The sequence below is a fragment of the Silurus meridionalis genome, chromosome 4, assembly GCF_014805685.1.
Source record: "Silurus meridionalis isolate SWU-2019-XX chromosome 4, ASM1480568v1, whole genome shotgun sequence".
NCBI lineage: Eukaryota > Metazoa > Chordata > Actinopteri > Siluriformes > Siluridae > Silurus > Silurus meridionalis.
The window spans coordinates 29535812-29548941 of NC_060887.1; the positions used below are offsets into that span (position 1 = coordinate 29535812).

General features: G+C 36.6%; 2 protein-coding genes across 2 annotated transcripts; both read left to right on the plus strand.

The window, feature by feature from the left end:
* Positions 1–295: 295 nt before the first annotated feature.
* On the plus strand, positions 296–3331 carry LOC124385304 (elastase-1-like). The gene is made up of 8 exons (XM_046848549.1): positions 296–390; positions 560–666; positions 834–940; positions 1216–1344; positions 2361–2497; positions 2602–2747; positions 2837–2986; positions 3272–3331. The coding sequence occupies exons 1-8, from the start codon at positions 360–362 to the stop codon at positions 3281–3283; spliced, it is 819 nt and encodes a 272-aa protein (XP_046704505.1). The 5' UTR covers positions 296–359; the 3' UTR covers positions 3284–3331.
* Positions 3332–4026: 695 nt separating this feature from the next.
* Positions 4027–6645, plus strand: cebp1 (CCAAT/enhancer binding protein (C/EBP) 1). Its single transcript, XM_046848550.1, has 3 exons — positions 4027–4662; positions 4838–5137; positions 5272–6645. Exons 2-3 carry the CDS (start codon positions 4838–4840, stop codon positions 5587–5589), a joined length of 618 nt encoding a protein of 205 aa, XP_046704506.1. The 5' UTR covers positions 4027–4662; the 3' UTR covers positions 5590–6645.
* Positions 6646–13130: the final 6485 nt, after the last annotated feature.

The following is a 13130-nucleotide window of genomic DNA, read 5'->3' on the forward strand; positions in this document are numbered from 1 at the left end:
TATTTAACTATTTTGATTGTGCCTGTAAAATCTTTAAAAGATTTCGAATAAATCGTATACTTTGCCGTCTTTTTGCGTAAAAGTTTTTGTAATAAAAACAACGGTGCACAAACTATAAATAAGTAAATAAATAATCCAAATGTAGGGCCACCTGCTCCATTTCCCAGCCTTGAGTCTGAGTGTTTTTCCAGAATAGAAATGTCGAACGCTCCAGAAAGATACCATGTACCTTTCTTTGAGACTTTTTTTCTTAACACACTCCAGTGTAAATAAGCCCTGCCTGTGTCAGACACCTGGACTCAGGTTAGGGGTATAAATATGAAGTGTCTTTAAAGAAAAATCATTTTCAATACGGCACGATGCACCTTGTGCTTCTCTTGACTTGTATTGGTAACTCATATACACGCTCACTTTTTTCATGCTTTCCATCTAAAAAAATGTAGCTGCTTTACCTGCCTAATTATGTTTATGCCTATGTAATTCTTTAGTGGTTTTGTAGTTGGTTCTGTTTATAACTTCTATTTTGTTTAATGTCTTTGAATAAATTTGTGCTTTGCAGGACTCATTTCTGCCACTGCTCTACCCAGTCAGGCAGTGGACAATGAGGTACAAAGTGAAAAGGTTGTAGGTGGGTCCAATGCTCGGCCAAATACATGGAAATGGCAGGTAATAACCTACTAGAAATAGTAAAACTAAATATTGCTATGATCCATCAGTCATAGTTTTGACTCTATCCAGGGGACAAATGCAAGAATGTTAAACAAACTGCTGATGTTTCTGTTATACCCCCAATATGACTGTTATACCCTGCTTTGACCATGTGTGTTTTGCAGATATCTCTGCAGAATGATCACTGGAACACGGGTGACTTTGCGCACGTTTGCGGAGGCACCCTTGTTAGTTCAAATTACGTGATGACTGCAGCTCACTGTATCCTCGAGTGAGGCCTTTTCTCTCTTCTGTCTTATACTTAAAACATTCTCTGTGTGTAAACTATAGTGTAAAATTGTTTTATGTGTAATTATGCATACAACAAACAGTATGTAATTATTATGAAACATAAGCACCAAATTAAGATTGTATAAGCATATTTTTAAAATTTTTATACCTTAAAAATATATGATGCATCTTTTATTTGTAAATCCTCATACAGCATAACACTGTTAAATCATTATGGAACATAGAAGCAGAAAAGCAAATTTATCTCTCCTGCAGTTTGAACGTCAAGAAATATCGCGTGGTTTTGGGGGAATATGACCTCAGTAAGCGTGAAGGCCGTGAGCAGGTTTATGCTGTGACGAGGATTAAAATTCATCCTGGCTGGACTGAAGATCTTGCAAACGGGTGCAGTTTTTTTTTTTGTATTATTTATTTATTTTTTTAGGTCATTATTCTAATATATTCCTCCTAAATAAAACCATGTCTTAGCATAAAATTTTAATTAGTCAGTTTTTCCATCACAGCAGCTTTAACAATAATTTTGGCTATAATTCAATTGCTAGATTTATATTAATATGTTTAATTCTAATATATAATTTCTTGAGCAACAGCTCATTCACAAACACTTATGGCAGAAATTTAATAATTAATGTTTATATATATATATATATATATATATATATATATATATATATATATATATATATATATATATATATATATATATATATATATATTGGTGTGTGTGCTTTTCACATTTAATATTTCACTTTCTAGAGATATGAACTGTTCTACTTATGTTCAGCATACTTCAACAAATCTCTTTAACATATCTTTCATTCTTTATTCATTCACTACTTCTATATGTGAAATTGTCAGGATTTTCTTATTTTAAAGGAATAAGAATTCCATATCACTAGCAGTGTCAATGCCTGGAAAGCTGTGTGTTTTTGTGCATACACAAAACACAGCACTACAAATCGTATTTCTGGTACCAAGTGAGTAGCTACAGTGACACTATGCTAACTCTAGTTCCTTTTTTTTAATACCCCTGGCATTGTTGTGTATGTTTTCAAGTTTAATATTAAAAAATGCTCTTAAAGAGCAAGGTGAAGACAAACGTGCGGTCCACCACGTTCCTGAGGGAACTCATATTTGATCTATGTCACACGCGTAAAAAGAATTGCATTTGGTACACACTAGCAGCTATGCCAAAAATGATATAAGGAGCAAACTTTTCAAACAGATGTTTCTTGTTGATTTTAGAGGAAAATAATCCACTTTATAGTGGTAACAGCCTAATGTGAAGCATCACACCACCTTGTTTTGGATAATCTTTCTGGGACTGCACATTGTGTCATGTTTTATCTTCTACTTATTAATGCATGTTAAGTGCTTATCACAAATTTCATTCCCATCAGAAATGATATTGCCCTGATGAAGTTGGACTCTCCGGTGTATGATAATGGGTTTGTAGCCATTGCGGAGTTGCCTTATCCTGGACAAATTTTGCCCAACCGCTTTACTTGCTATATTACTGGATGGGGACTTCTGGCCAGTGAGTACAAGAGGTTGTTCATAGTAGCGTAATTATTTTTAATGTTCTATTTTTCATGTTTCTGATATTTGATTGGGACTTGTTTTACATTACCCTGTCCTCAGCTGGTGGTTATATGCCAGACGTCCTGCAGGAGGCACCTATCGATGTGGTGGATTACACTGTGTGCTCCACTCCAGAATGGTGGGGAAGTGCAGTCAAGAAAACCATGGTGTGTGCTGGAGGAGATGGTTTGACCTCCGGGTGCCAGGTACATATATTTTCCCAGCCTTGTCAATTCGATTTATTTTCAGTTGTAATCAAGATGTCTCAAACATGTGGACCATTTGAACATTTCAGGGTGACTCTGGTGGACCTCTAAACTGCTTCACTGATGGCTATTGGATGGTTCATGGTGTGGTCAGTTTTGGCTCTGCTGTAAACTGCAACCTTTACAGCAAACCAACAGTCTTCACTCGTGTGTCTGCCTTCAGTGACTGGCTGTATTCTGTAGGTTTTCGGTTTCTTTTTGTTGTTGGTTAAATACATGGTTAAGGAACCATAGTAATTCAAAAACATTAGAGGAAGAACAGTAGAACTTATTCCAAACATGATAAACATTCCAATTTGTGTAAATACGGTTTTATTAGAGTGTTTGTTCTGTACTCTTATGGCATGTTCTGATTGAGGCTTTGAAATCTTCTTGATGTAAAACTGATACAGTTAACAATAGTGATTTACTATTGAGCACTGAAGTCTACTTCCCTTTACTTACATGTCTTATTTCTTTTACAGGAAATGGTGTAAAGCACAACATGTTTTGCAGCTATTGAATAAAAGACCAAGCAATCTGTAGAAATGTTAGTGTTGTTGTTTTTTTTCCTCAAGTTTGTTTGCTTGTTGGCCAAAATATTTATTAAAAACACTGTGCAATAAATAGTAATATAATAATAATAAAAAAAAAAACATACTTTAATTAATTATGCTTAAGAGCTCTTGTTGAGCAAATACCAAACAAATGAGGAACAACTGAGACGTTGACTTGTCCCTGTGAACAACAGAAGCTGTACTGTACCTTTTAAGAACAGACAATGGCATTTTGTGAAAACAATATTTTATATATATATATATATATATATATATATATATATATATATATATATATATATATATATATATATATATATATATATATATATATATATATATATATATATATATATGTATATATATATATATATATATATATATATATATATATATATATAAACATTTTGTATATAATACATTTTTTATGATTTCTGTATATATATATATATATATATATATATATATATATATATATATATATATAAAATATATAATATTTATTATATATAGATTATATATTAAAATATATATATATATATATATATATATATATATATATATATATATATATATATATATATATATATATATACACATTTTATATATATATATATATATATATATATATATATATATATATATATATATATATATATATATATATATATATATGTATATATGCATGCAATCAGTAAATTACTTATTTAAGGTTTGTGAGCTCTGTGGTCATAATAATTAACAATTATTAGGTGTTAATTTGAGTGTCATCCATCACTAAAAGTGTCTGCCAATTAAGGATTCTCTTCAGAGAAAATTCATTTCTTTGATCTTTTTTTTTTAATTGTGTTACAGGTCAAGCATAATAATAAATTTTTACTTTTCTCTGACTTGTATGTCTGCACTGTTTTGAACGGAACAGATGACTGATTTGGGGGGGAAAAGCTTTTAAAATGGACTACAAACATAATGGGCTTAAATATAAGAATGCATATAATTAAGACCTTGAACTGCTTTTTAAGTTTTCTGCTTCATTTTTCTATTCCTGAATATCCAGATATTAAATATATTGATATTAAAATATTATTTTATTAAAAAATTGCGTTAAATAATTCACATTTGAGCCCCCAGAGAGTAAAGTATAAAGGCTAATGTGTGAGGCAGAGAGTGTGTGAAAGAGAGAGAAGGGGGTTGTGACAGAGGAAATGATGGTGTCATGATCTCTTGAGTACCTGTATCATAACGGATTTTGTGAACAGACCAGGGTAGTTTGGGTACAAGCGTGGAACAAAACGTATGCTGGCGAAGACAAATTGAAGGTGAGTTCTTTTGGCACCTCTGTTTTACTGACGATTGAAAGCTTATTGAAATTATTGTTTGCGTACCTGGATGTTTGCATGTAGAAATGTATTTTAATGTTTTAAAATATTTTTATTCTAACTACTAAAAACACACAAACACTTTTGCTTATGTTATTACCTTTTGTTCACTTAGATGTCAATCTCGCACAATCGTTCTACTGCTCACATCTTCTCATCCAATTCTCATTCGTGCTCCTCACTGGTCAACAACACCTTGGCTCCAGACTCCACCACTTCACCCTCCAGTACTCTGCCTGTTCACATTTCCCAGATGGAAGGAGGACTGTACGGCTATTCGATGGGGTCTCAGGGGCTCTCCAGGACAAGCGATAGGAGTGGAGAACCGATGATGGGCATGGGATATTTGCCCTATTCTCCTTGTTCAAACTCAACTATGGAAAGACCATCGCAACACAGTCACGTTAACCAACAGGTACAACAAGTGCTTTTATGAAAGCTTGATTTTTGTTCCTAATATTAAATAATAGTATTTACTGCAAGGCCAGTGGATCATACTGCTTTTTTTATTCATTCTACCTTTTCTGTGAATTTGGCAAAATGATAAAGGAGTTTTCTCAGTTCCTTCCTCCTCCTCCTCCGTCCACATTTCGGCAGCCAGGCCAGAAGAGAGGCCTGAGTAAAGACAGCATGGAATACCGGATGAGGCGTGAGCGCAACAACATCGCTGTGAGGAAGAGCCGGGATAAAGCACGCCGGCGTATCCAGCTCACTCACCAAAAGGCCTTGGAGCTTCAGGAGGAAAATCACAGGCTACTACTGCACATTGAGCAGCTTAGCCATGAGGTGGACACGCTCAGTCGCTATCTCTCTCAGCGCCACCTGCAGAGCAAAGTAAATGATGTAGGAGTTGAAGAGAACTGTTGAATGACCTTAGAAACTCTCTTACTGTACCATAGTTAACAGGTTAGTGGACCTGACTGCATAATAACATAAATGATGAAATGTATGAACCTGTAAGATATACTGTTAAATTATAATTTCACACAGTTTATATGTATATCTCAATAGGATAATCTGTAAAGCAACATTCAGATCAAAATTGGTTGTAATTATTTTTTAATTGTAGTCAGGATAGCTAAACTACAAACATTATGATGATATTTTAGATCTTCTTTTATGTATTATTTAACCCATTAAGAAATAAGCAGGAAAATGGCACACTTTTGAAGATTCAATAGTCTCTCATTTTAAAAATACTCAATATTCAGAAAATATTATAGGGATGAACGTTCAGGAGGATCTTGTCATCAGATCAGTGTTGTTGTTGCCGTGTTAAAGTTCTTTTTGTTTTTGTTTTCCCCCCAATATTACTGAAGTATGCAGATTTACTCTCTGAATCTCTTTTTCAAAAAAAGTTTCTTACAAAGGTGCTTTATCGGTTCTTTTCCGATTTCACATCCCTTTTGCCATTCTTTTGATCATTAATTTTATAAGTGCCTCATAAGCAGAAATTTATTTTATCTTCAGTGGGAAAATATTTGCGCACACCGATTCTCATTGTACATGTACGATTACAATAAAGGCATCTTATCATTAAATTATATTATTATTCATAATAAGTCTGGAGAAATAAATGCCTGAAACAGCTCAAAAACAAAAATAAATAGCAAAAGACCAGAAAAAAAGTCCTTTGATGCAACTGCTCTTAATCCACTTTTATATCACATTAATACTGGATTTATTGATTTATTAATATCTTACTTCTTTGACCGTTTTTATTACTTATGGTAAATATGAAACTGTTGTAAAGCTTTTATTAACTGGCTTGCTATGTTAGTGTATGCAATCTTTTGAAGCTGAAATTATATTTTATATAAATAATCTATGTTTTAAACTAATTCACTGGACAGCATTCATCAAAAAAGTAAATAAAGAAAAAGAAATGTTCTAAAATACATTAATCTATAATATACATACATGGAAAAGAAAATTTAAAAAATTACAAATATAAAATAATGCTTTTTTTGTTTGTTTGTAATTAAAAATAAAATAAAGGGCATTTAAAACTATTACTTGTTTTGTATTATGTAATGTGTTTTTAATTGCAACTACATATATTGCAATAAGCCATATATATATATATATATATATATATATAAGATCTCCTCTACATATCCTCTTGTTACACTGCTTAAGAATTTGGTTAAGTTTTGGAATGTTTTTTTTACTCTAAGCCAATGAAAACACAGCACATAGTACGCGCCAGTTTGAAATAACTGAAGTGCAGTTCAGATAAAGTCATTGAAAAATCCATACTTTATGAACTAATCATTAACGGATTAGCGTTTCTTCTTCTTCAGCTTTTAATGCTGATGTGATGATAATCTGCATGCTACGTGAGATGCCAACTTTTCACAGCTCAGCATTCAACCCATGGCAGCATGATACTGTACAGCATGCAAGCTTTATATTGGATTGTCACTAAAATCAATACTATTTGGATCTATTTTTTGCTACCTACAGTATAAAATGTGTTTGAATTAACATATGCTAGCTAGGTTCTCTTAATATACTGCTAATAAATAATGGGGTTGTCACATTAGAGTATCGCATTCAATGTGCAACTATAGAGCATTATAGGACTGCATATGCCTTGTTTATGTAACGTAATATGTAAAGTAATTACTGATTTAATTTTAACTAGTTTAGCATGTACAGACAGTAATTCCATAATTTATTATAAATATAACAAATGACCTACATCATTATTAGTAAACCTTTAGCACCCTTACCGAACGCCTCTTGCTAACTGACACAATGACACATGATTTTGATTAGGGAAGAGCAGAGGCCCAGCTCTGGTGGGACGGGTATGATTTCATCATTGTGTGGGACACAGAACTGGAGATATCATCAACAAGCATGGCTCTATGAGTCTTCCTGTGGCTTCCACTGCAGACAGAGGACACACAGATAGCGAGTGGGAAGTGGACACACGCAGGCTTTTTTTTTGCTTTTTGCTTTTTTTTTTTTACTTGTTTGTGTGTCTGCTGGTTATCCAATGTTATCAAGTGCTGTCATCTGCTCTGACATTATAACATTTACATGGGGTAAAGAGTGCCATTGCGCTTTGTATGTAGTATCACTGCACACACGACACATAGTAGGAAGATGGCACAATGAGACCAGGTGGTTAGATAATGTGTGTAAAACTAAGCCATGAGCACAGATGTCTGGACTTGATAACACCAAACTGACAGCAGTCAGAGAGCAGTGGAGAAATTTGGAAAGGCAGTGGAAAATATTTAGAAGACTTAACAAATATACCTGAAAATATGTTGAAATAACTTTGTGCTCAAATGTTTGTGAGTTGCACCAGTTTCTATGGGGCAATATGTGCTTCCAGGCCTGAAATACGGCCACACGATTAGGAAAGACTGTATTTCAGCTCATTCTCAGCACCTCAAAACCCAGCGTTACGCAACACTAAATGACCAATGACTTGCATTTATGCATAGGCCAATAAATCTAGAGGGAACTTCAGTATTTCCTGGTAATGGTGATAAAACAAACTATAAACCGCTAGAACGGAAATTTATTAAGAGTATGAAAAAGGATTTCTACAAAAACATGTGAATGTAGAACAAAGAGTCTAGCATTTATACATATGTTCCTTAATTACATGTATTTCACATAATCAAACTTAGACGTGATTATGTGAAAAATTTCTTTGGGGAACTTTTTTTTTTTGATTATTTATTTAAAGAAATTAATTCTATGGAAAAAACTTGCCAGACATACATGCAAAGCACACGATTATATTCATATGCAAGTGTTAAAATCCCATTGCAGATGTAGTTTGCAGTTATAATAAGTTTCACGAGTTATAAGGCTTTTCATGATTCTTTTAAACGTGACTGTGGGGGTTATTATAAGGAGCATTAGTGAGATCAGGCACTGATGTTGTATGAGGAGCTCTGGGGTGCTGTTGATGTTCCAGCTGATCCCAAAGGTCTCTCAATTTCTTCCACTGTAATCTTCATAATTCTTCTTGGAACCTGGTTTGTGCACAGGCTTATGGTCATGCTGCAACAAGTTTCCACCTCTTAGTTTGAGTGATTCGAAATCATAAAGCTACAGCATACAAAGATGTTCTATACAACTGTCTGCTTCAAACTTTGTGGAAACAGTTTGGGAAAAAAAAACATTGCGAGTATGATGATCAGGTGTCCATGTACTCTTTAATGTATAATCACTATTAGGAAAAGGAAGTTTTCTGTGGTTCTTTTGAATATTATCGATTGAATATTGAACTTCCTAAAAATGATCTATTTAGAACCATTTCTAAAGAATATGTTTTAAGCTTCTTGAGTAATAATAATAATATTTATAATGGGAGAAGTTTTTTTTTAATGCACTGACGGATTCTGTTTATCGTTATCGTACGTTATCAGCTTGTGTAATGGAGCATGATTTTTGTACTGTTATTGATTATTGTCCTTTTAAAAAAAAAAAGAAAGTTAAAATCTATGTAAATTACATTTTTGCTTACATATATGCATAAGACATTTATAAATGCAATGGTTAGACTTAATGGTTAGATGAGCACATATAACCTGCTGTTGTTATGCTTCTTGTAAATAATTTGAAATTCAGGAAGTATTCTCTCTTCTCTTCTCTTCTCTTCTCTTCTCTTCTCTTCTCTTCTCTTCTCTTCTCTTCTCTTCTCTTCTCTTCTCTTCTCTTCTCTTCTCTTCTCTTCTCTTCTCTTCTAACAGAGTGCCTATTATTATTGTTGTTGCTACTGTTGCAAGGCCTTTTGTCCAGTACAGTGTTTTCCATCTTGCAAGGCATATATTACTGCACATAAAAAAAAAAAGTATACACACAATATGGACGTTTTTGGACAACTGACCATGAGATTCAGATGTGCTTTGTGTACATCCCATTCCATATCTTCTCCCCATTTGCTGTTATAATAATCTCCACTCTTCGGGGAAGATGTTCCCATAATTTGTAATTTTGGTGTGTGCTCAGTTACTAAACTTAGGTACTCATGTAGGTGAGGTAAGGAAGCCTGGGGTGCAGTCGAGTTGAGTTGAGGTCCGAGCTCTGTAGCATGCGACTCAAGATCCACTCCAACCCATGTAAACCATATCTTCATGGAGTTATTTAGTGGACATGGGCATTATCATGCTGGAACAGGTTTGGGTCTTGTAGCTCAATTGAAGGAAATTCTAATGCATCCATACTGCCTCTGACTTTGTGTTAACATTATGGAGAAGAACCACATATGGGTGGAAAAGTCAGGTGTCATTGCTTTTGTTCATATAGTGCAGATGTTTAAACTAAACATTCTCTCTCTCTCTCTCTCTCTCTCTCTATTTATCGCTCCCATTAGGGGTCAACACAGTGGATCATCCGTCTCCATACTACTCTGTCCTCTACATCTGCCTCTTTCAAACCAACTACCTGCATGTCTTCCCTCACCACATCCATAAACCTCCTCCTTGGCCTTCCTCTTCTTCTCCTTCCTGGTGGCTCCATCCAGCATTCTCCTACCAATATACCCCATGTCCCTCCTCTGCACATGTCCAAACCATCTCAGTTGCGCCTCTCTCACCTTGTCTCCAAAACGTCCTACATGCGCTGTCCCTCTAATAAACTCATTTTTAATCCTGTCCATCGTCGTCACTCCCAACGAAAACCTCAACATCTTTAGCTCTGCTACCTCCAGCTCCGCCTCCTGTCTTTTACTCAATAAGATAAGATATACCTTTATTTGTCCCACAGTGCAGACATTTCTATGCCACTGTCTCTAAACCATACAACATCACAGGTCTCACCACAGTCCTATAAACTTTCCCTTTCACTCTTGCAGATACTCTTCTATCACAAATCACTCCTGTCACTCTTCTCCACCCACTCCACCCTGCCTGCACTCTTTTCTTCACTTCTCTAACACACTCTCCATTACTTTGCACTGTTGATCCCAGGAACCTGAAGTCCTCCACCTTCTCCACCTCTTCTCCCTGCAACCGCACCACTCCACTGTCCTCTTTCTCATTCACACACATGTACTCTGTCTTACTCCTACTGACTTTCATTCCACTTCTCTCCAGTGCGTACCTCCACCTCTCCAGGCCCTTCTCAACCTGCTCCCTACTCTCACCACAAATAGCAATATCATCCGCAAACATCATAGTCCACGGAGACTTCTGTCTTACCTTGTCCATCACCACAGCAAACAGGAAAGGGCTCGTAGCTGATCCTTATTGCAGGTCCAGCTCCACCTTGTACCAGTCTTGTTCTTACTGTACACTTCACTGCTGTCACACTGTCATCATACATGTCCTGCACCACCCTCACATACTTCTCTGACACACCTGACCTCCTCACAACTACAATACAATACCACAACTCCTCTCTTGGGACCATGTCATACACGTTCTCTAGATCTACAAAGACACAATGCAACTCCTTCTGACCTTCTCTATACTTCTTCATCAACATTCTTAAAATAAGGTGTCTGTAATGCTTCTCCTTGGCATGAAACCATACTGTTGCTCACAGATGGTCACCTCTTCTCTCAGCCCGGCTTCCACTACTCTTTCCCATAACTTCATGGTGTGACTGATCAACTTTATTCCCCTGTAGTTACTGCAGGTCTGTACATCCCCCTTATGCTTAAAGATCGGTACCAGCACACTCCATTCCTCAGTCATCCTCTCACCTTCCAAAATCTTGTTAAACAATCTGGTTAAAAACTCCACTGCATCTCTACATGCTTCTACTGGTATGTCATCTGGTCCTACCAACTTTCCATTCTTCATTCTCCTAATCACTGCTCTGACTTCCTCCTTTTTTATCCTATCCACTTCCTGCTTTACCAACTCCACATCAACCAACCTTCTTTCTCTCTCATTTTCCTCATTCATCAGCTGCTCAAAATTCTCCCTTCACCTTCTCAACACACTCTCCTCACTAGTCAACACATTTCTATCTCCATTCTTTATTGCTCTAACTTGCAGCACATCCTTCCCAGCTCGGTCCCTCTGCCTGGCCAATTGCTACAAATCCGTTCCTCCTTCCTTAGTGTCCAACTTCTCATACAGCTCCTCATATGCCTTTTCCTTTGCTTTCGCCACATCCCTCTTTACCTGCTGCCGCATCTCCTTGTACTCCTGCCTACTTTTCTCATCACTCTGTCGATCCCAATTCTGTTTCTCCAACCTCTTTCTCCTTATGCTTTCCTGCACTTCCTCATTCCACCACCACGTCTCTTTGTATTCTATTTCCAGATGTCACACAAAACTTTCTAGTTGTTTCCATTATCACTTCTGCAGCAGTTGCCCAATCTTCCAGCACCTCTTCACCACCACCGAGCCCCTGTCTGACCTCTTCCCTGAATCTCACACTACAGTCTTCCTCCTTTAGTTTCCACCATCTTATTCTTCTTTCAGTCCTCACTCTTCTCCTCTTATTCTTCACCTTCAAAGCAATCCTACAGACCACCATCCGATGCTGTCTAGCTACACTGTCCCCTTACAGTCTCTGTAAGAGCTTACAGTCTCCAATCTCCTTCAGGTTGCATCTCCTACATAGAACATAGTCCACCTGTGTGCACCTTCCTCCACTCTTATACGACACCCTATGCTCCTCCTTCTTCTTAAAATAAGTGTTCACCACTGCCATTTCCATCCTTTTAGCAAAATCTCCCACCATCTGCCCTTCCACATTCCTCTACTTAAAGCCAAACCTACCCATCACCTCCTCATCACCTCTGTTCCCTTCAACAACATGGCTATTGAAATCTACCTTCATTCCTACGTACACCACTTCACCTAACTCATCTAACAATTTATCCTTCTCCTCCATCTCACAGCCCAATTGTGGAGCATATGCACTGATTACATTCATCATCACCCCTTTAATTCCTAGCTTTAAGTTCATCAGTCTATCAGAAACTCTCTTCACCTCCACTACACTCTTACTGTACTCTTCCTTCAGAATCACCCCTACACAATTTCTCTTTCCATCCACAACATGATATAACAGTTTAAACCCACCTCCAATGTTCCCGACCTTTCCTCCCTTTCCACCTGGTCTCCCGAACACACAACATATGTACCTTTCTTCTCTCCATCATATCAGCTACATCTCTCCCTTTACCAGTCATAGTACCAACTCAAACCTCCACTCTCCTACATCTCTCATTTTCATGCTGTAAATGTCTTCCTCCTCTCCTTCTCCTCCTTCGGCCAACAGTAGCCCAATTTCCACCGGTACCCTGTTGGCTAACGATACCTGTGGCGGTTGTTGGTAACCCCGGTCTCTATCTGTCTGTCTGTCTGTCTGTCTGTCTAATATCTGTCTGGCGCTGAAACTTGGAGCGTACCTGTATGCGGATGTAGTGCGCCACCTGGCGTCCACTCAGTGAAATGGCTGCGCTGTTTGCCGAAAGA

Coding starts and splice junctions, on each gene's coding strand:
- cebp1 (XM_046848550.1), top strand. CDS start 4,838: ATGTCAATCTCGCACAATCGTTCTACTGCTCACATCTTCTCATCCAAT. Junction 5,138..5,271: donor ACAGTCACGTTAACCAACAG/GTACAACAAGTG, acceptor AAAATGATAAAG/GAGTTTTCTCAGTTCCTTCC.
- LOC124385304 (XM_046848549.1), top strand. CDS start 360: ATGCACCTTGTGCTTCTCTTGACTTGTATTG. Junction 941..1,215: donor GCAGCTCACTGTATCCTCGA/GTGAGGCCTTTT, acceptor TCTCTCCTGCAG/TTTGAACGTCAAGAAATATC. Junction 2,498..2,601: donor TGGATGGGGACTTCTGGCCA/GTGAGTACAAGA, acceptor CCCTGTCCTCAG/CTGGTGGTTATATGCCAGAC.